The sequence below is a fragment of the Nasonia vitripennis genome, chromosome 4 (genome assembly GCF_009193385.2).
Source record: "Nasonia vitripennis strain AsymCx chromosome 4, Nvit_psr_1.1, whole genome shotgun sequence".
In the NCBI taxonomy this organism is placed as follows: Eukaryota; Metazoa; Arthropoda; class Insecta; order Hymenoptera; family Pteromalidae; genus Nasonia; species Nasonia vitripennis.
In genome coordinates, this window is record NC_045760.1 from 3560397 (window position 1) to 3583370 (window position 22974).

The 22974-nt window shown below is 49.8% G+C and overlaps 1 protein-coding gene across 4 annotated transcripts in view; it reads right to left on the reverse strand.

Annotated features, from left to right (window-relative positions):
* Positions 1-22974, reverse strand: part of LOC100119000 (POU domain, class 2, transcription factor 2) — a 101304-nt gene that overhangs the window by 30908 nt on the left and 47422 nt on the right. For all 4 annotated transcript variants that reach the window (XM_032598926.1, XM_032598927.1, XM_008213133.4 and 1 more), the window contains exon 3: positions 13984-14238. In XM_032598926.1, coding sequence (XP_032454817.1) covers positions 13984-14238 — 255 coding nt within the window. The remainder of the gene's footprint in view (positions 1-13983; positions 14239-22974) is intronic.

Genomic DNA, 22974 nt, shown 5'->3' on the forward strand with positions numbered 1-22974 from the left:
TCGAGCAGCGTCTTGCTTCTGACAGGAGCCGCCGCCGCCGTCGATATTATTTTCATTTTCAGCCGCTTGCTCGCTCGCGAGCAACGCCCGAACAATTCCGTAGCCGTTAAGTGAATTCGAGCTAATTTTTATTGCGACGGAAATCAATATTCTCCCGACCGTATTCGATTATCAGACACTTCGATGGAGAGGCCAACGGCCCCCTCTGGAAAATTATAAACGAGAAAAACTCGGAGGCGTGCAGTAGCAACAAAAGCGAGCGCCAAAAAATTCACGAGCTCGTTAACACACGAGTAACCGCGTGCATACATTATATATATCGCGTCGCTTATAATCGGGGCCTACTCCTATCCCGCTGCGGCCTTTCCATAATGCTTAACGAGGGATCCAACTCATAACGCTTAATTAAGGCGCGGCTATATTCGAAAAAGAGGGCCCGCGCGCGCGATCGTGACCGGTCGAGAACGCGGCCAGATCGCCGGCCGATAACGATCTGATAAAGACGCCCCCCAAGATCTCCTATACACAGCCTGTATGCCCGCGCCGTAATGAACTCTCTGCGCGCGCGAGGAATATCTTTGGGACTCAATTTAAGGCTACCCCCTATACGAGAGCGTGCCGCTGCCGTTTTCACCCGGTCTCTCGCGAAGAAGCAGAAGAAGAAGAGGAAGAGACGATTTTTCAGCGCGTTTGATTCGAGGATAAATAAAGCTTAAACGCGAGCGGAGGGTGAACGTGGCTATCTGAATTTTCTACGGGTTTTCTCTGTCGGTATAATCCGAGCGCGAAATCGATGGACGAGAAATCCGCCGCCGATAATGCAAAGCGTAACTGACATTCGACCTATCGGAATAATCCGCTTAAACTATCGTTATGAGCTTAGAGCCCGCGAGCGAAGCTGTACAAGTGCTGGAGAGGGCGCGATGTGTCGTTAAAATTTATGCGAATTAACGCGCCCTGCATATGCAGATTCTACGAGAAATGAAATCGCGATCGATCGCTCGAGAATTCGAAACCCATTCGAAAAACGAGGTCCGATAAAAATCGCAGCGCGTTCGAGATCTAATCGGGGATAAGAGGATGAGGACAGAGAGCGCGAGTCGAGTGCATATACCCCGTGGAGATCGAGAAAGAGAAAGAGATGATCTCTCGAGTCGGTCGGCCTTATGCTGGGGTGTGTTTTAAAATGGCGATCGAGCTCCCCTTCTGGCTCCATATATACAACCCCGATCGCTGCAATCTGCTTTAATCAGTGAAAGGGGCTTGGTTTGCATTTTCAAGCATTCGGATGGTGGATGCGACGTCCTATATTTTCGGATTCAAATATTTCAGTATGATTAAAATTTTACGCGCGACCGCGTTCACTACATCCCCCGTAAATCGGCTATTACACAAAACTCGATGTGTGATCTCCCCATTACTATACATCCGCGGCGCACACTATACGATTCACGAATCGGACGAGCGAGCGCGTGGCGACGTAAGCCAATCGCCGGGCTTTTCCGTCCAATCAAAACGCAGTCGGCATAATGGATCTGTATACGCGAGGGGAGACAATCAGACGTCCTCCATTACTGCGTGCGGACTTTAAAACTGCGCGAGGGGGGTCAGAGCGCGCGACAATGTAAACTCGAACATACGCGCGAGAGACTTTCGGGGGAGCTTATACTGCCATCCCCCGCGCGAGATTTTCGTTAATTCGATTGAGAGAGCGAGGCACGTCCTTCGCGCTTCCTTTTTTTCTCACACAGGCCACGACTTCGTCTCTGCGCGTATTATCGTCGATCGGCATCGGTTGCTCGGCCAATTAAGGAATTGGAGGAATTATGCGCAGTGTACTCCGTGTCTCGCTCGTGTAGAGATGTAATTAAGACCTCCTGTTTAATTGAACGAACGCGCGGTCCTTTGTTCGCGCTCTTGTCGTCCTTTTTTTGTCGATCCGCCGCGCGTTTGCGCGATATTGTGAGAAACACTCGCGCTTTCGCCGCTGCGCGCATGAGTCGTAAGAGTCCTTTTACGCGTGGAATCGTGAGAATTTTCACTTTTCTGGTATTGTCTCTTCGACGCGATGATCCGGAATTTTCACTGAGGAAAATGGACGATGATTCATAACGATCGGGAACTATACAAATTGCCGCGTGTTAATTAACGCGCTTATACCATACTTTGGAGAAAGTAACGATTCGTTGAGTATTTCATTATTGCATATATCTCTGTAACCATCTGCAAAGAGCGTGTGTGTACACCCCGACTATACATTAAACAGGTACACGAGTAGCCGCGGAAACTTCATAAATAACGCTAGCTCGGATAAATTAAAAGCCGGCCGTTTGCATAAACACCGGGCCGATTACGCTCGTAATATCCGCAATAAATCAGGAAAAAAAATTAATTAACCCGCGGAGCTGCAGAGAGACGCGATGAATAATTCATACTCGCTCATACACGTAAACAATGTATGTCTCCATTACCGTGAGCAGAACTTTGCGCGAACGTGTCGCATTACAATATTAATACATCCTCGCGATCGCAATCTCGCCCAGTGTGTAACTGCAATGGCGCACCGTATTATAATGTATATATACTCACGTATCCTGAAGGTAGGCCTGGAGTCCGCGCAGTGCATTTTCTTCTTGCTGCGAAAGTGACAGATCCCGACCACCATTGGAACGATTTACTCGGCACACGTCGTCGGTGTACAGGAGAGAGAGAGGCACACACAAGGAGGAAAGCTTAAAAGCGCCGCTTGATTAATCGCGCGCGCGCGCGCACTTTTGAAGCACGCGACCGAGCTCTCTCTCTCTCTCTCTCATGCACACAATAGCCGTGGAGACGTCTCAACAAGGCACAATAGCACTGGGAGAGAAAGAGAGCCAAGGTGTCGAGGAACAATAGAGCGGCTACTTTTTCGGAGCTCGCGTGGCGGAGGCGACTCGTCTACTGCCGTCCGATGGTCAGCAGCCCGGCTGCCCCTCTCAGCTGGCTCTCTCTCTCTCTCTCTCTCTCTCTCTCTCTAGATCACCCCCGCGCGCACGAGCGCCCCCCCCCCTCCCCTCTCCACCCACGCGCACACTACCCCGGCGCTTCCTCTCTCTCTCTCTCGCTCTCTCGCAAGGGTACATACATTATCCGCCCCCTACCCCTGCTACGCGGACTGCTACGTGTGGCTCTCTCTCGCTCGCTGGCAGTGTGTACGCGTGTGTACACGCCGGGCCTTTGAATTATAGAAAGCCGAGAGCGGCGCTCTATCGATATGTTCCGAGCGAGTGCGAGTGGCCTTTTAATTTCGGATCCTTGAGAGAGAGAGAGAGAGAGAGAGAGAGAGAGAGAGAGAGAGAGAGAACGAGAGAGTGGACTGTAAAACCCTCAAGTGTAAAATCGCCCTCGAGAGCCGACTGAGAGAGCTGCCCGACGAGAAGGAGCGAAGGAAAAAAGGGGGCTAGTTTTTGTGCACGGAGGTGCGAAGCGCGGGCCCGTTGTTAAGTTGTAAAATGAAGTTCGGAGAAACGAGGGAAATCGCCCTTTACGACGCGGCTGAATTTCTCAGCGCACTCTTTTTCCCCCGCCGCGCGGTATAGAGCCGATCTTCTTTACGCGCTCTGATGGGACTCGACCTATAGCGCGTGTTTCCTCGAATACGTGTGTTTTTATCGCTCGAACTCCTCTCAAATGTATTCACGGCAGAGACGGCTATACATATACGTATCAATTATCGGCCGCTTCCAATTCCGCTGATTAATCAATTGAGCCCGCGCGCCCGCAGGACCGTATGGCGTCTCGAAAGAACGGCGACGTGAAAAAAGCTAATAGCCCAGTTTATCGTTTTGTTCTGCTCTGCCGCCGCCTTTACTGTTTGTACGTTTAATTCCGATCGCTTTTAATTGGATTCCCTCGGCGTCTCTCCCTTGTAAGGCTGCTTTGCTCGAAAATTACGGAAAGCTTACTCATCGTCCGAAAGATATTCTCCTTCGACGCTTATTAATCTCGGCAGTTTCATCGAGCTGCGATCCGCATAGACAAAGAGGATAGGTACAGCATAAGGGTGCAAAGCAAGCAAGACCGCGCGCGCTCGATTGTGTTTGGGGCGCAGCGAAAAATTGGGGGAGAGAGCGGATTGTACAAACAGGGAAATAGGCGCGCAGCCGGCCGCTTTCGCTACAGTCTGCTTCAATCTGACACTATTGTGAACATATTATCAGAATGGAAGAGGAGAGTGAGTCTCTCTCTCTCTCTCTCTCTCTCTCTTTCGGGGAGTGGATTTTACGCAAGAAATTCCGCTCGCGTGACGAATTCCGCAGGCGTAAAGTCGTAAAGTCCAGGACGAAGGAGCCGGCGAGTGTGTAATTTTTACTGCGTCGTGTTTGCGGCTCGGTGTCAAAATAGTTTTTCCGGCGCGTGCTTGTAGTATAATAATAAAAAAAAAGTTTTCTTCTTCTCGAAGTTTAATAGAGTCGACAGAGAGTCCGTACTATACACGGAATTCGAGAATTAATGATCGGCTGAAAACTTTTCCATTCGCAATAAGAGCGAAAGTTTGGAAAATGATTGACTTCCGCTGACCATTGGTCATCCGACGGCGCAAGCTGCGAGATCGGTTCTTCAGTCATCAATCATCGCGTCCTCCGGATTCCGCGATAATTGAGTAAAAATGTACTTTCCCGGAAAATCCATTTGCCAGTATCGCTCTAAAGTGCGATGGCGCAGCCCTCCTGTGTTAATATTTGCCCGGTTGCGAGAAGAGCTGAAAGAGTATCGAGTGTGCCGCTGAGTGTCTCTCGAATATCTGCAGCCAGCTCGAGTTGCCGAGTAATAAGGGCTCGTGTAAAAATACGGAAAATCATCGATCACGAGAGAAAAAGAGCGGCTTAATCGCCGGAAATAAATAATTCTCTCACCAACCCCGTAAACGTCCCGCAACAGCTCTCTCAAGTAACACTTCAATTTGGCAATGAAGAGGAGAAAAAGAGAGAGAGAGAGAGAAGAAAGCCGCCGAATTCTCGCATTGAATGGTGGCCGCCCTCGAAATCTTTGGGAAAACTTTGAAAAAGCGGCGGCAGTTTCACCCTCGCGTATATTTTGACCCCACCCACGCTCGAGCCGACTGACCCCTCCATAGAGCTAGTAAGCGCACGACGTATCCCCTTCTGGCTCTGCGTTTGACCAGAGCATTGTCCGCTCGAGAATGCGTCCATTGTCGAATTGAATCATCGAGTAGCAGCAGCAGCAGCAGCGCAGTCTGCACACACGGAATATTCACGAGGGATGACCACTGGTCAGTCCTGGCTCGCGCCATTATATTATTGTGCCCATAGCTCGCGCGCGTCAGTAACAGCCGTGACTCCCTTTGCGAGCTCGCACTCGAGAGAGAGAGAGAGAGAGACTTTTCTTGAATAATCGTCTCTCTCTCCCTCTCTCTCTCTCTCGCGCTCGCAGTGAATTATTGGCCTAATTGTTGTTCTCGCCCGTTTCTCGGACAAATTTCCGGGCGGGAAGCGCGACACGTGTCCAAAACGCGCGAGCCGAATTTCAATCGTGAGCCGAGGGGTGCGAAACCGTACTGCCCGCTGAAATCCGATTACTTTTACGTGTTCGAGAGTGAGTGAGAGAAATGAAAAATCCCGAGAGCAAGCTGCGGCTCGGCACGCGCCGCGCATTTTGGGGAGATTTTTCGACGTCTATTTAAATGGGCGCGAATCCATGCGCCGCGGCTATTTATGCATGTGTATAGAGGTGTTATATAGGTGAGCGCGCAATATAGCAGGGGGGATTAAACGCGATACGTGTTTATTTGCTCGTGCGTGCCGCGGCGATGTCAATGGGCCGGGACGAGCCCTCATTTAAATACGCGTGTGTGTGATGTTTTCGAGGGTCCGGCCATTCAGGCACTGTTGCTTATCGTCATATTTTTCGACGATTAAGAGGTGCTCGTTGGAATATCGTTGAGCCGCTAGATTTGACGTTAATGAGCTGCGATTGAAGCTTTTTATCTATTCATATCCAATGAGTTGAAAGCATTCGCATGTTTTGCTCGTTATACCAGATGTGACCAGCTCGGTAGTGTGTTTGTTTTGGCTCTCTACAATGTGGGCGGATTTTTTATGCGTAATTGATGCAGCACGCGAAACTTGACCAAAACTCCTTTCAGGTACACACCCGTCCACCCAGTACTCCAAGCTCGGTCCGGTTCTCCTCGAATGGGGTGGCTCATTCAGCAGCGTGCCCCTGCGAAGCAGAGGCGGGTAGGTAGTGGGGTCAAGCTTTCTCTCTTGCACGCATTGTCCGTCTTATAATGACGTCGCTGTGTGTGTGTGTGTGTGCGTGTGTCGTGTGTCATATCATGACTGCCAGTGCCGCCGCCGGCGCTTCCAGCGTATACACACACCCCGGGACTGTTTTATGTATGGAAGCTCGCTTTTTCTCTCTCTCTCTCTCTCTCTCTCTCTCTCTCTCTCTCTCTCTCGGCGGCGGGTAGTTTATACGCTTCATCATGATATACTTAAGGGAAAAAGCGCGTGTATTATGTATAGGCGAGGGGTCAGTGTATATAGTAGACTGGCCGAGATTTTATGAAAACTCGGCCGGTGCTATACATGTGGAGAGTATCATTTTTCATATTTCTAATCTTTCGCCCCGCCAAGGAATACCGCGTGTAAAAAAAAAAAGATCAACCTTCCCTCCTTCGTTATGTCGTTTTCATAAATAAGCCGATTCGATGACCCGGCACTTTTACACCTATGCGCGTATGCTCATTTCCGTTTCTCTTAGCTAAACGATATGCATCAGTGTCTTCTTACCGCGGACTTTTGACGGTTTAAACGCTGACTCTGCCATATATCATTTGACTCCGTAGTATAAACGTCGGAAAACCCCTCGCTTCCGCCAAAACTGGTAAGTCGAAAAAAAAAGGCGCAGCGCGCAGTTTCCCTCGGCGAGAATTTTTTATGTCTCCAAAAAAATCCATATGCCTGCGCCGCCGCGCTCGAAACCCTCGGCCAAATTGTTTTAAGAAAGTCCCAGGTCTTGTGCCATAAAACGCGCGGCCCGTCGTAAAAACGAGCAAGCCAAAAACGACGGCGTGTATAACCAAAATACAAGGGCGCCTTAATGAGTTGGAATTTTTACCTGCGAGCTGCTGCGGGGGCGTCTCTCTCTCTCTCTCTCTCTCTCTCTCTCTCTCTCTTGCCGAATCGTGCGCGCCTTTAGGGCCGCCGATAATTATATGCACGTCGGGGGGGGGAAGAGGCCGGGAGTATTCTGCGCGCGCTAAGACGCTCGTGGCTCGCCGAGCCACGTTCGCGATGCGTGCGCCGAAGAGAATCGGGCTTTATTATACACTTTCGGCTCGCTTTGCCGGAAAATCGAGAAGCCGGCCGCGCGCGCGCAGGTTGGCTTTGAAGGTGCGAAAAATTAGCAATTCTAATGCACACGTGCCGGCCGATTATTATTCCGCTACAGGGCTTCATTTTTCTCGGCCGATTGAATGACACAATGGCTCGATGATCGGGAATAGCATTAGCGATTTCAATGGGCTTTGCCGTATACGTGCCGTATATTCGCGGTCGTGTAAAAAAAAAAAGAAAGCGAAGCTTCCCTTCTCTAATTTCTCGAATCCGAGGGTAAACGACAGGACCTTCGGAAAACGCGAGTCCGTGAAGAACATGTAAATCCATAATCTGTTTAATTACCCCCGTCGTAAACGGGGCGGAGAGATCGCTGATGATCATTGGCCTTGCAGAGCGCAATAAATTCGAGCGAATTGTGCGCCGTATAAAGATAAACGTTCCGATGGCGATTATCGAAAGTGAGAGGATACACATCGAATTTAGCGATGATTCCCTCTCCCGTCCCCTCATAAACTGACACAATTACGCCGGGTTCGATTGCTTTGTTGCTCGCCGAATGGGACGTTACTACCTATCTTTCTGTGTGTGTATAGGTAAAGGGAAACGCGCATTCCAGATGCTCCGAGAGCGCCTCGGAGAGAGAGGGCGAGTGGGAGGGAGGAAGTAGGTATAGTAATTTCGTCAGGAGCAGGCCTGAAATTAGCAGGCAAAAAGCCGAAAGATGATTTTCCAAAATAACGCTCGCTGTGTCTCGAGCCCGGGCCCCCCAAACAATGGGAGAGCAATTTCCCGAGCACCAGCTGCCGCCATCGCCTCTATCTGATTTATCATCTCTCTCTTTCTCTCGCGTTGCGTCCGCCTGGACGCGGAGAGAGACGCTTCTTCGATTAGTTTTTACTAATTCCTCGGCTTTTCATCAATCTTTGACACGTTTCTCATTACTATATCGATATTGCGGCTCGTGTGTCTGTGATATTTTCGCCGCGGCTATTAGTGGTCGTTTAATGAGGAGGTATGCGTGCTCGTGATTAATGGTTCTCGAATCTTATTGATTTAACGTACAAAGCCGTGTGTCCTGCACGATTAGAAATTACGCACCGCGGCGGGTGCGATTAATTACAATGTACGCGCGCGGATCAATCGAGCCGAAAATAAATACCATCGACGCGGCAAAATTATCCGACCTTCGTTGAAAATTCATGTATGCGCGCGCTGAGAGAGAAGGTTGAATATCGCGTCGGTAATGGAAAAGTAGGAAGAAAAAGGAAGCGAAGTTGGCGGGATATATAGAACAGTGAATTGATCAGCCGTTAGCTCGGCGGAATGTGCGACAGAAGAGCAGATGGGGGTGGCAGGGGTTGTTCAATCGGTTATTGATTGGAAATGTAAGCTGGAGAGAGAGAGTGAGAGAGAGAGAGAGAGAGAGAGAGAGTGGAGGGGGTATAAGGGGGGAAGAGAGCACGACGACGACGGTCAGTGCGAGGGCGAGCCGACAGATGGCCACTGGTCAGTCTCTCGGTGTGTACGAGATCGTGCCAATAAAGCAATCTCCACTTATTTTCCTCTTACGTTATTAGTTTCGGCGCTGATGCTTTTTCACAATATCGACATCGCGCGAGCTGACCCATAACGCTCTGGTTGCATATTGGATATTCCGACAAGTGACGCGCTGTAATGATATAACGTAATTAAGGGAATTACACTTTTCCCTCGCTAATTTAAAAATCCGAAGATCAAACGTGTATACTCACCGATTGATTTGATCCAGCACTCGAGAAAGCGACTGTACAAGAGCGTGTACATAACTCGCGATACGTAGATATAGAGAAGGAGCAGCTCCCTCGCATTCATCCCTCGGGGCAATCTTTTCAATTTAAAGTCAAGTATTATGGTTTAAATTGCATCACGCTTGCTGCGCCATAGACCGCCGCGGCTGCCGCGAAGGGCGGACCCTTCCTTAGGCCAAGACTCAATCACGCCGCTTAACCTCTGACCCGCCGAGAGAGAAAGAGAGAGAGAGAGAGAGAGATACTCACGCATACGATACACAGGCGCCGCTGCAGCAGCTTTTCTTCCTCCTCCTCCTCCTTGCTGCGTCTTTATCGCGATATGCCGGCGAGATAGAAGCTCTCTCTCTCTCTCTCTCTCTCTCTCTGATTATAATTTTGATTTACGACGATCGACGCGCGCGAGCGCGAGGTAAAACGAGATTACGGTGCTCCCGACTTTTTTCTTTCTTTTACTCTCTCTCTCTCTCTCTCTCTCTCTCTCTCTCTCTCTCTCTCTCTCTCTCTCTCTTTCGATTTCGGATTAAGCTTAGCTAAATTCGAAGGGCCGAGGGAGCAGGTGCGACGCGCGAAAGCGAGATTTTCGGGGAATAATAATAAGCCAAAGTAACGTGCGCGAAAGCGAAAGGCGTGTTGTGAGGAGAAGAGAGAGAGAGAGAGAGAGAGAGAGAGAGAGAGAGAGAGAGAGAGAGAGATGGAGGGAGACAGAAATTACCTCGCGCGAGCGCGGGAACCCGTCCGGCAGCTTTTTGGATGCACCGAGAGCTTGACCTCTTGATACTTATAAGCTGCCGCAGCGCTGTATCTCTCTTTCTCTTTCGTACTCGACTTCCGTCATCCAGGGGAATCCGGTTATGCGCCTATAACAACGTAATTTGCCTTCGAGAGCTCGCTTTTGTTCGGCTTCCCAATATACTTTTTGCGCCTGCATACACGCTTTATAATATCTTCGGTAATTTTACGGGGCCGTGCGTGTGTTGCGCCGGCTCGGGCTAATTTTTATGCCGATAAATTCGCGGATTTATCGGAAACGCTTAGCTCGGCCGACACACCCGAAATTGACCTCGACGTATATACATCCGAATGAGTTAATACAATCCGACGAGCGTATCGTCGCAAAAAGAGCTGGCAACTTGCGTGCGGTACTCTTTCCCATAGGCAAACTGAAATTCTATACGTCGAACTTGCGCGTGGCAATTACGCAGCTTATCTCTCTCCGGCATTCCTAGCGCGCGCGATTAAGCTGTATGCGCCGATCTCGCGGATTAATCCGCCATTAATATCTCGCTCATCCCGCCTATACATCACGCGAGAGAGAGAGAGAGAGAGAGAGAGAGAGAGAGAGAGAGAGAGAAAGAGAGAGGGGCACCAGCGTATACGTTTATCATATCGGCGCATTTATATAGCCTTGACCTTTCGGTTAGAGCGGAGAAAAATACAGAAGACGACGCGAGGGAAAAATGAGCGATTCTTATAAAAGTCGTTAACGCGCGCGGACACCGGATTACCTGCTAACCGCACGCAATTTTCCCGCTGTATTATAATAAATTCGCGCCGCGGAGCCGCGTCTCGCATATGGTTAAACGCCGAGATGGCGCGAGATAAGAGAGGAGCCTCTACTCTCGATAGAGAAGCTGAAGCGAGCGGGAGAGAGGAGGCAAAAATGAGCATCGCACGATATATCCCGTATGGAAGAGTGCACAGGGGGCAGCTCGCTCGCTCGAGAGCATATAACGAGTCGAAAAATGAAAAGCCGCGGTCGCGCAGCCGAGTAGCAGCTCGTGACTGTAATAACGCGTTATATGCGCGCGTGGACCCATAAGGTACATAACAGATATCCGGGCGTGTACAGCGCCGAGCCGAGAGCTCTCCTTACTCTTCCATTTTTGCCCGTATTACGTTTTATCTATAGGTACCCCGCTCGACTCTCTCGACTCGCTCTCTCGCGCAAAATGCGAAAGGGCAGGCTCGTGATATAGCGTAACCGGCCGGTGCATATTACCGGCCTGTTAGAGGGCGGAGTCGGCTGATGAGTTGGCAACGTATTGACTTTATAATAATCACGTTAGCCGGTCCACCCCGAGGAGAAAGAGAGAGAGGAAGGCCGATAGCCTCTCTCTACTACTACTACTACTACGAGCTTTGAACCGGCGAGTCTTCCTATATCCCTATTAAAAAGCTCAGGCGCGCGCGTAATTGTGCCGCCACAATCTCGCGGATAATTTTATTTTAATGTTTATCCTCCCGCTCGTCGTCGTGCATGTTTCGTTGCTTTCCGTAAACGCTTTGTTATTCGCGCCGCCTCTAATGCGATTCCCCCCCCCCCCTCTTGCTGTTAACAATGCATATTCTCGCGCGCGATATCGCGTGTACCTGTTGATGAGCTGCGGCCAAGATGACGATTCGAATATTACACGGAGTGTAATCCGAAGCTGTTTGTACAGCATAATACCGAGCTGGGCCTTTTTTAAGCAATTAAATCGGCTTTCATCGTAATAAGTCCGCATACAGGGCCGGTGTGCTTTGCTAACTGTATCGCGGACGAACGCGAAGGAACAATCGTGACTCTGCGCTTCTCTCGCACGGTGAATGTTAATCAAGCATGTAGATATCACCGCCCACAACGTGTAATCTCTTCATATCTCGGGCTTTCGTTAACTAACGCGATGATCGAGTTATATTCCCGTATCTCGCGGCCGATATCGATCCCCTTGTTACGAGATTAAATATGCATTGTGTGCCCTCCTCGCGTGTATTAATGTATAATAGTATGAGGGCGTTGTAATTAAAGCCGCGCGCGAATATCTAAGCTCGGAAAAATAAACAAACAGCCGTTGATAAATCTCCTCTCCTCTGCGCGATGGCAAAATTCGCGATGGAAGCAATAAATAAGTCCCGCGTGTGCCAGAGCTCGCGCGCGACCACTATAAGTTTTCCTTATTAACGAGCCTCGTATAAAGGGAGAATATCGTGCGCGCGCGCGCGCGACTATACGGTACATATAAAAGCCGCAGCTGCTGACCTCCAATCTCACCTCAATTTGCCTACACGCGCGCGAGCTGTGTGCTCTATCTAAAATTATGATCTGAAAAATACACGCCAGAGGGAGAGAGAGAGAGAGAGAGAGGAGGTTTCTTTCTATCTCTCTCGCGTAATCCGTTAATTACGCGAGCCGCGAGTGAGAGAGAGAGAGAGGGGGGGGGGGGCGGCGGTTCGTGATAAATTGCTATCGAAATTGATACGTCGTGTATAGCTTCGCGGCTAGAGAGGAGGCACTTCCTGAAAACGGCCGTGATTTTGAGTCCCCTCCGGTGCTAAATTGATTTGTTGCTAATGACTTTGTAATATCGACGGGGATATTAATTCCGTTAATGAGGTGAGGAGCTCGTTATTGATAATAGATCGCTCGAATTGAGCGAGCGACGAGCTTTTGGCAGTCAGAATTCAATTTCGCAGGAGATAGCATCGTCGTCGTCGTACGTTTCCCCCGCTTCCTCTTTTTTCTCTTCGGGATGTATACAGCTATAAAGGGAGCAACGCGCCGAGGAAAAAAAAGACGAAGGTGACAGTTTAAGTAGAAAAGTATGTGTTTCTCGTCATTTCGCAGGAGTCGCCTTCTCTCTCTCTCTCTCTCTCGCTCGAGCGTATTTATTTCCTCGCGAATGGCCGGCCAGCAGCCGGCGCGACACCGGCGCCCCCCTGATCGATTTAGCGCCAAATGTCGCCGTGTTTTACACTCGGCAATAATAGTTGAAATCTATGTAGTCGATATTTCATGTCACCCCTTCCTTCCAGGCTATCGCTGCTGCTGTCCCTCCGCGTGTAACACTCCTACGCGTGTTTCGACGATATTTCATCGGCTAATGAAACGAAAATAGCTCTCGATCGTACACGGTCGAGCGACGAGAAATCTGAATACCGAGATCGTTAATCTAAGAGCCGGTGCATGTTGTTGTTTATTTTGTCACCTAGTGATGGACGAGGAAAAAATTGACGATCCAATTATTCGGAATTACCCGCGAGAGGGAGACAAAGAGCAGCGCTTATAAACTCGGAGATGAAAGAGGGAGCTTCGAGGCAAAAACAACGGAGAGAGGGAGAAAAAATTCCGCATACGCAGCAGCTACCCGAGTAAACGGAATTTAAATACCTCCGAGCGAGCGGAATGCGTTTCTCTGTCTCCGTCTGGCTTGCTCGAGGAAAAAGCGAACGTCCCAAGGGAGAGGTACATCGGGAGACAGAAAGAAAAGGGCGTAATTTACACGCGACGGTACTACGTTACACAGTCGGGCGACTTTGAAGATTACTTTTTAAGAGACGCGCGAGTGCATTTCTTTTTTCTCTCGGTCTTAACTCGAGTGACAGTATGGATTTCCTGTGATACTTTGCGTGGATTAATAAAACTTCGAAATATCGAATGCGAATCGCGGCTCCTGGTTAAACAAACTGCGCATGCAAATAGAGGAGCCTTATTCCGCCGGTGGCCCCCTCGAAGCACTCGAAGATGAGATAGATATACGCGCATTCTCTTACTCTCTTGCCGAGTAGCGGTTTTAAATTCCGCGAGTCAAAGGCGATGTTTGACATGGAAATGTTGAGCGATGCATTAAACATGCTCTGCCCTCCGTGCGGGCGCGAGCCTTTCTCTCGTCGTCTTTTTTACCCTTCTTCGCGAAGACGAGCCGGTCGTCGGGAGCGTAAGCGCCGAACTCGAGGAGCCCGCTGGACATGCTGTTTGCTTAAGCAAACGAAGGGATCAGCTTCCGCCTCCTTCGCAGGATCGATATATTCGAGCTCGTATTCATGAGAGGTAATTCATTGCTGCGGAGAAAAGCTAGAGCGAGAACACTTACCGGGCGACACTCTGAGGTGCTTGACGTGGAGGGCGCTGGGGCTTCTGAGATCTGGAGTACTCGCGGGCGCGAGTGCCGGGGGCGACAGGCGGGGGTGTGTCACCGCCGGGGTCGTCGCTCCGCTGCCTGCCGTCGTCGGCGTCGGCGTCAGCGTGGTCGTCGTCGTCGCGCAGGCGTTCAACGGAGAGCTGCGCTCGCGCTTCACGCTCTGCTCCGTTCGCCAGCAGGTGACGTCGTCGCCGATCCACAGTTTGCCTGAAATTTACACGGGGAATATGAGATCATTGCGGAGAGAAATATTCCGATCGATGGTTGGTCACGTATACGTGATTAGCGATCCTCCCCTCGCTGTCACTTCCTCTCTCTTGGGTCCAGTTTTGCCTACCACAACTTCTCGCTCCGCTATATTCCCATCTCCGATATTTACGCGGCTCTCGCCCCCTATTCTCGATGCAATTCTTCCAGGGGGCTGCTTAGGGGGTGTATATCTAAATATCGGAGAGTCTGCGGGCTTTATTTCCCCCGTAATTTCCCGGAACAATGTGGCGCGGCTGCATTATATTTCCCGCGTTTGGAGGCGAGTGTCTAATTACAAAAGGGGACGCGTACACGGAGCGTGAGCGCCTTTTTCTCGTTTGGTATTCCTTGCGTATACAGCGCAGGGCTACCGGAATACGAAATTTTGATAAGCCAGAAATTAGTTCTGCTGTATTTATCCGAATTACCGCGTTTTGCATTATCATACACACATCAGCTGATGCAGGCTGGCAAGTCATCACCGCGAGGAGAGGAAAAAAGAAGTATAACGTAACGAGCTGCATTAGCCCAATAAAAATTTCCCGAGTCGAGTATAAAGGAGGCGATTGCCACTGATGATTAGAGGCCGCGCGGCGGGCGTTTAGCATTCGCCCGCACAACATTGCCGGCGGTGGCGTGACTGATTCGCGCGCGAGCCTCGTCTCTGACTCACACACACACACACACACTCGCTCTCTTCTGGTCAGTCGGTGTTATTCGCTCCGCTTTCTCCTCGAAATTCACTGCAGCGCTGAATATTCGAGAAAATAAACGCGCCGGCTAATCAAGATATCAAAGCCGCGCCCGAGATTCCCGATCACGTCGAGCGCGCGTCTCGGCAATGGCCGATGTCGGCACACGACGACGACGAGTTCAGCCCTCGATGGGCGCATGTATATATATACACACTTATATCTCCTCGGGCCAGGGGTTCCTTTAATCTCGCGGTGTTTGCATGGCGGGCTTTACGGTCCACCTCCCCGAGTAGTCCGTCGCGCGCACCCCTATATGCCTTTTCTCGAGCGGACAAACGAAACAACCCTCATTTTATACGACCTCAAGGGAAAATTGAATTATCTCCATGGTTTTCTTCGACTCTCGGACGACGACGAGTTTTATTAAGTACACACGGAGCCCTTATTGAGAACAGCGCGCTGTTCTCAAATTTTTATACGTGCTTTTTTTTTCAGGATTGATGTGTCGCAAGGTGCGAGCTACCGAAATTTGCGTGTAAATTGTTTCTCCCTCGCGCGATCATTAATATCGGCGAGAGAGAGAGAGAGAGAGAGAGAGAGAGAGAGAGAGAGAGAGAGAGATTTTCGGAAAATCGAGCGCGCACTCGTATAGTGTCCCCTTTCCCCGCGACGGCGGCCACTTCGCATAAACAGAGCCATTCGTCGTCGGCCCCTCGCGGGAATGGCCGGTCTTTTTTCTCCCTCTTTGCATTCTCTCGCTTTCTCTCCGGCCGCGCGAGAACTCCATTCACGGGTTTATCACTGTCCAGATAACAACGATTTACCTACACGCGAGGCTTTGCGCCGCGCCGGGAGAAAAAAGGAGAGAGAGAGAGAGAGGGAAGAAAAAGGAGCAGATTACCCGGGCGAAGAATAGGCGAGAGAGCGTTGAGAGTGCGAACGAACGTCGTATGTGTGTGTGTGTGTGTGTGTGGAGGAGGGAGACTACTCGACCACCTTGCATTCAGGAGTATTTCACTTTAACGGCCCCCCGGGGAATTGGCTGCTGACCCGCCGCCGCCGACGCCGTCTCTCTTTATCTACTCTCTCTCTCTCTCTCTCTCTCTCTCTCTCGCTCCTTCTCTCCCTTCCTTCGGCGCTTTCGGCATAATGGACCTCTGCATTACTTATTCGTCGTCTCGCTGCATATGCTCGAGCCGGAAACCGCGAGCCTGCGATCATCTCGAACGGGACCCTTTTCTCATCGAAGAATTAATTATGCTCTCTTTTCAATTCCGCCACGTGCCCGGATATGGACTTAAAAATTCATCGGCTATCTGTACACTTCGAACAATCGCTTCGCCATAAATCTCCCGAGATTTCGTTTATTCGCCCAACGGAGAGCGAGAGACACCATTAGAGAGTCCAAAGTCCAAGATCGAAAGTCGCGCAGCGAAGCGTGCCGGAAACGTATTAGCAGCCGGTATATAATCCAGCTCCTCTGCTGCCGAATTGAAAATTCCAGTCGACTGTGCTCACGTGCCGTACACGCGAGTCGAAAAAAAAGCGAGCGCGCAGGGGGGTGGCCGCATGGAGTACGTAAAGCGTTGGTGGTGGATAAAGCGCTCGATATAAGATTAATAGTGGGGGTCGTCGCTGGTGATTCCTCTCTTTGAAGGTGGACGCCGCGCGTCGGCCAAATTGAATCCTGTTTAGGACAGGAGGGTGCTGCCGCCGCGCTGTGTATAGGACTGGAGTTTGGCCTCGGGCTATCCGGGCAATAAGTAAATTGCCCGCCAACTATCGCCTCCTCTTCTTCTTCTCCTTTCCATATCGCGCGCTTGATCTTTTGCCAGAGTGAGAGAAGGCTCTTTCGGAGGATTAAAGCCCACTACCTACGCTCTTTATTCATTTATTTATTGTTGTTTACGTCGTCGGAGCGCGATGACTATACGAGCAACACTCGCTCCCCCGAAAGAGAAAGCGGCTCCTTTTGAGGATCGATCTCGCACATAATAACCGTATACATACGTATAGAGCGAGACGCCCCGAAAACTCGTATTCGACGATCGAGCGGGATTATGAGTTTGATTGATGGGCCTATTCTGCGCGCAGCCTCCGTTACGCGTCCGGAAGTAGGAGCTGCGGAGCTCGCATTTGCTTATCGGATATTAACCGTATGAATACCGCGTACGGCGTATAAGTCGGCATGACAGAGGACACGAGCCGCGACGAGGCGCCTTATTACACGACTTATTATGAGCCGAGGGATGTAGTCTGCGGCTTAACGGTGTTCGACGATCGTTCGGCTAAATGCTGTACATTTCGAAAGAAAGAACGAGAGAGCACGTGTCGTCTGGATGGAATCGAGAGTTCTGTTTCGCGTTTTGAAATCATGCGACGGAGATAACGCAACATTGTCGAGAGAAAAATTCTCCAGATAGCGACAAGGTTGCACGCGATAAGTGAAGTATAATAGGCGTATATCGAGATCACATGGAACTTGGACTGTACAATGTAGCCTCAATTCAGATAAGCTGTTTAATTAATTTATTCCAAACGCGTAGACGATGGAGAGATTCAAGCGTCGCGCAGCCCGGCTTTAAATGCCCGGGTAACGCTTTTCCAATTCTCTTTGGTTACCCTCGTTACGTCGTCGTCTCGATCGATACTCGCCTCTCTCTCTTTTTTGCCCTCTCGCGCGCGTCCAACGCAAACTCTCCGACTTTAATTTAACCTAGGAATTGCCTTTCCCTCTCCCTCGCTCTCTCTCTCTCTCTCTCTCTCTCTCTCTCTCTCTCTCTCGTTCTCTTTTACATTTTAATTAAACCGCCTGGGAATCGCGCGCATTACACGCATTTAAAATTCTCAGGCCGTCAAGTCCTCGAAATCCAGATAAGCGTAGAGTGTGTATTATCATCAGCGATAAAAATTTCGAAAACAGCCTTCGACGATCAAGAAGAAAAAATACACGTACGAGCAGAGAGAAAAGTAATCAATAAAGCCCTACAGCAGGCGCCAGTAATGGACGCCATTTTTCGCGAAAATGCGAATAACCTCGCGGTATTTCATCGACGTGCGCGCGGAGGAGGTCGAGGCCACTCCGAGGGAGCGAGAGAGAGAGAGAGAGAGAGAGAGAGAGAGAGAGAGAGAGAGGATCCCGCTTGGCGCAGGCGCGAACCGCCCTCCATACCACCAGCGACCCCAACGGCATAACTCGCGTGTACCTTCGAGCCAATCTGCATGTCGAGGCGCCATTTTGTAAAACGTGAATTTAAAGCAGGGACAACCCTTTCGAGGCTGCTATTCGTCGGGGCGGAGGGGTTCTCAAGCTGGTGGGACTTTTTACGGGGGTTGGAGCTGGCTGGCATGCAAAATAGCTGCGAGGGGTGCGTGATTGGTTGGGGGCTGGATTTTACAGACGCGAGAGATTTTTTGGGCCGAGAAGAAGATTCCAGCAGGTGATGCGCGTGCGCGCAACCATAATCGAGGTGCTTCATTTTCGGGACGAGATACGAGCTTATCGGAGAATCGTCGATTGAAATGGGTCGACTATTCGATTAGCCGAGCGAATATGCCTTAAAATACATCGACGCGACGATACAATTAACTGAGTGTTTCTTCCTCTAATCTTATCTGCAGAAGGCGAAATTTACTCATAAATTTATCACGAACAAAAAAAACTTAGTAGTAACGTAGATAATGATAAAAAAGCGAGAGAGAAGCAGCCATGTTACCGGCGGCACACGCAAAGAAAGCACACGTCAAGAGTGTCACGAGCCTCGTCGGCGAAAGGGGTGAGAGAAAGGAGCTGTACACCGAGGGTCTGTACCTCTCTCTCTCTCTCTCCACTCGATTTTAAAATCACAATGGCAGACGACGACGCATAGGTCGCGAGCGAGGCTGCAATCTATCCCATCCATTCCAAGCCTTTTTGCCGGCCGCGAGCATCTGCGTCCGTTTTTCTTGCGGAGGGATCGAGTCCACCCTTATTTGTGTCGGTCGCGTGCCACGTACCGCTCCGCACGGATTAATCCTCTACGTATACGAATATACATGCATTATGCGATTGATAAACTCTCTCGCGCGCGGCGACCGCGCAATCCCATCGATACACACACGCGAGAAAATCGATCCGATTAGAATTTTTATCGCGGGATGTAGAACGCGCGTCGTAAATTAAACCGAGAGCGCCATTACCGGCCGTAATAAATTATACAGTCCGCGCAGAGCGGACAAATTTATTTTAAACCCCGTAAAATCTGAACCGGCGCAGTGTGTGCGTCGGGGATGCTCTAATACCGCGCGCATACGCCGGCACGAACCAGGCACGCTTCACTCTCTCTCTCTCTCTCCCCTGCAGTATACAGTAGCTATAGCTTGCTGCACACACAGAGCTCGAGTTTTCATCGTAAAATTCTCCATCCATCCCCCGGTGGCGCTTTCGAGGACCGCACCCTTCCCCCGTAACATTTTAAACTTTCGCTCTTTCCCCCTTCTTCTTGCGGGAGCCTCCCCGATTCTCTCTCTCTCTCTCTCTCTCTAGTTCGGTATACTTATACACACCTATATGTGCGATCGACGCGTGCAGGAAAAATGAGCGCGAAAGGTATATGTGTACAGACGACTCTGTGCCACACGCTCGGAAATCGGTGCAACAAAGGCTCGACTCGTCGCGCTCTACCGTTACGCAATTCTTTTTCATTTCTGTGACAGACGACAGAGACAGAGAGAGAGAGAGAGAGAGAGAGAGAGAGAGAGAGAGAGAGAGAGAGAGAGAGAGAGAGAGAGAGAGAGAGAGAGAGAGAGAGAGAGAGAGCACCCCTTTGTCGTTTAACCGGAGGAGAGTGGGGCATTTGGATTTTCGGTGTGCGGCAGGCACGCGGCCGACTCTTAACCGAGCTGGTGACGCTTTTAAAATCTTGTTTCTGATGCTGATTACTGGCTTGTTAGGGTAGAGATTTCGATTTTTCCTCTCTCACTCTAAAGGGGTAGACTGCAGCTCCACGCGTCTCCTGTACTTCGATGAGTTATCGTTTTTACGACCGATCGAGCTAGGCGTAACAGTTTAGAATTTTATCGTAATGCCCTTTTCCAGTATGTCGAGTATAATACGAAATTAGCACACTTGGCATATTACAAACAAAGGATCGAGAAGTTAGAAAAGTCGATTCCCGCGCGCTGCTCTCTCTCTCTCTCTCTCTCTCTCTCTCTCTCTCTCGAACGAACGATCGTATCATCTCCTTATGTATATATCCTTCTCTCGTTGCGGCGCGTTACTGCACAGCCAGGCTAAAAGAGCCGACTTCATACATTTATGCAGCTAATCTACATACGCATTTGCTTCGAATGAAAATCATCGCGATTATACACAGCGCGGCTCTTTTTCTGCCGAATCACCGAGTAATTGCGATCGCGCTTAATTAATCTAACGTCCTTCTAAACTTTCCCTCGCAAACTCGCGAATTTACGAGCGACGCCGCATCTGCTTACAGCATACGCTCTTGCTCTTTCTCTGCGCTGCACCTTTGCATCGCTGCATACACACGTAGTATAGCGATGATGAGCCGATGCTATCGGGCTTGAAATTTTTCATTTTCATTTCCGGCGAAATTAGCCGCGTATAGCGTAATAAGAATAATAATGCAAGCGCGAGCTGTGTGTGTTATACGTAGCTGCAATTTTCGCGGGCGGAAGGTGACGCAGTGCTCGTAATACGTTTGTTACATGCATGCGGATTCGTGTAATTAGCCGCGGGCGAGAAAGTTTATTTTTTTTTTTTTCGAATAAATTTGTCGGTTTATATTTTCGCGCTATCGGCCGATTATACGCGGCAGTGTATGATGCGTATTGTACGCGCTTTGCGAAACGTTGAGATGCATCGGGAGAGATAATATGCTAAGCTGCGATGTGAAATTCGCGAGTGCGTTATGTATTCTATATTACGCGGAGTGTTTTCATTCATGATACAGAGCCCACATTCAATGTGAGAATCGCTGGAGAAATTAAGTATTCAATTAGCGAGTTTGTAAGGAGAAATTATCGCTGCTTATGAATGGACGATTTACATAAGATACTTTTACTCCGCGTATAGGAACGAAGAAAAAAAATTGAAGCAACAAACGCGACCCACGGCGGAGAGTATACTGTGTACAAAGACTCACCCTCTTCTTTGAAGTCGAACACAAGGCAAAAGGCACCGGGGAGGAAAATTTCCCGATTAAGCTGGGCGCGCGCACTCTTTCGAGTATAGAAACGACGGTTGAGCCTTCGGTATCTTGGCGAAACGCGCGCGAACCAGAGCGAAGAGGGGTGAAATAGTCTCGTGACGATTGGTCGATGCAATTCGCTGCATCGAGGCTATACACACTGCGTGTAACGTCGTACGGGGATGATACTGCGAAGCTGCGGTTGTAGGTATATAAGAAGACACGGAGAGGAGACAGTCATCAGACGATGGAATTCCGCGCGTTGGTGAGGATCGAGAATTTCAAGGTAACGTGTCCTAAATCTAAAGGGTAATAATATATTTAATTATTTCTATGTATAATAGTATAGGAAAACACGCATCTATTCGCAAGGCAAGCAGCGACGCAGCATCGCCACATACGCACACAAGCTCTAGTTGCGCTATACGGACGTAATGTTGCATCGAGCAGCGCGGCGCGCGAGGGAGACGGAAAGGAGAGAGAGAGAGAGAGAGAGAGAGAGAGAGAGAGAGAGAGAGAGAGAGAGAGAGAGAGCAGCAGGCGGGCGGTCGATGGCGTGCAGCTGCCATGGCAACTGCGGGAGCAGCGAGACGGGAAATCGACTTGGAAAAACTGGTAGCATTGACCGTCTTCTTCCTTTGGCCGTCGTCGTCGTCCCGAGACACTCGCGAATTGCGGAATCGCGACGACGACGCACGCCGATGGCTGTATAGAAAGGGACGTTATCCGTGTGTACACTCGCGCGTGTCTTTGGCTATGTATGAAGGAGTACTGGACGCTCGATCTGCAGATAGTTGCGAAAATATATGAATAATGGACGCTGCGTGGCAGAGGTGACGCAAATTTTCGAGATGCGCGTAATTGGTCAGCTAGCTGCTCGTATGCATGGAAAATGTCGAAAGCGAACCTTCGCGAGAATTCCTTCTGATTCGCGTGAATTTCAAATTATTTTTTTTTTCACGCTGCTTACGCGCGCGCTTTTTTATCGTCATCAGCGCGGTGCATAACGAAATCAGTCAGGAGCGCAGATTTGCATAGAAACTTCATAATAGCGAAATTTCTTTTTTCCTTATCTGCCCCGCATTAATCTCCCACTCTCTGGCGCGCGGATTCACAATAGAAAATATTATTACTCGGCCGCGCAAAAATAAAGCCGATGCGCGCCCGCTAGAATTTCGGATCTTATCGGGAAATTTATGCGGCAGGCGCGAGTTTCTCCTCGATTCCGGCCGTATCTATCAATCAAACGAGTTAGCGGGAACGACTGCACTGCTATGTGTGTGTTTTGTGGATCGTCGGAAGTGCAGCTACGTGATCCCGCGCGCGAGTCTTATCGCTCGGCGATGGAAAGTTTTTTTATTTATACACACGCTGCTATGCTTCCTCGAGTTTTCCATTAATGAGGAGAGACGGAAAATATACAGCTGTTTCTTTAAATGCGTCCGCAAGCGCGATCGATAAGCTCCGATGCGCTATGCGAGGGGATCTCCGAAAATCGATGATCGTGACGGTTGAGACCGCTGTGTGTGCTTTAGATAAAAGCCGCTGCCTATCCGAATGTCAAAGAGGTGTAAATATTGGAAATAGAGAATAGATACGAATATAAGCTATTAATATATGAATCAGTGCGGCGGTAGGTGTAAGAAAAAATTGAATCCAACGACCTCGTTCAATCTCGTCAGTGCGATCGCGACCGAAAGCTTAATTAGCGTGACGCGCTACTCGCGCCCTTACGTCATTAAAGTCAAAAAGCGCGAAGACAGCGCTCGTTAAAAGCCAAGCACACGCGATGGCGACAGAAAATACACGTC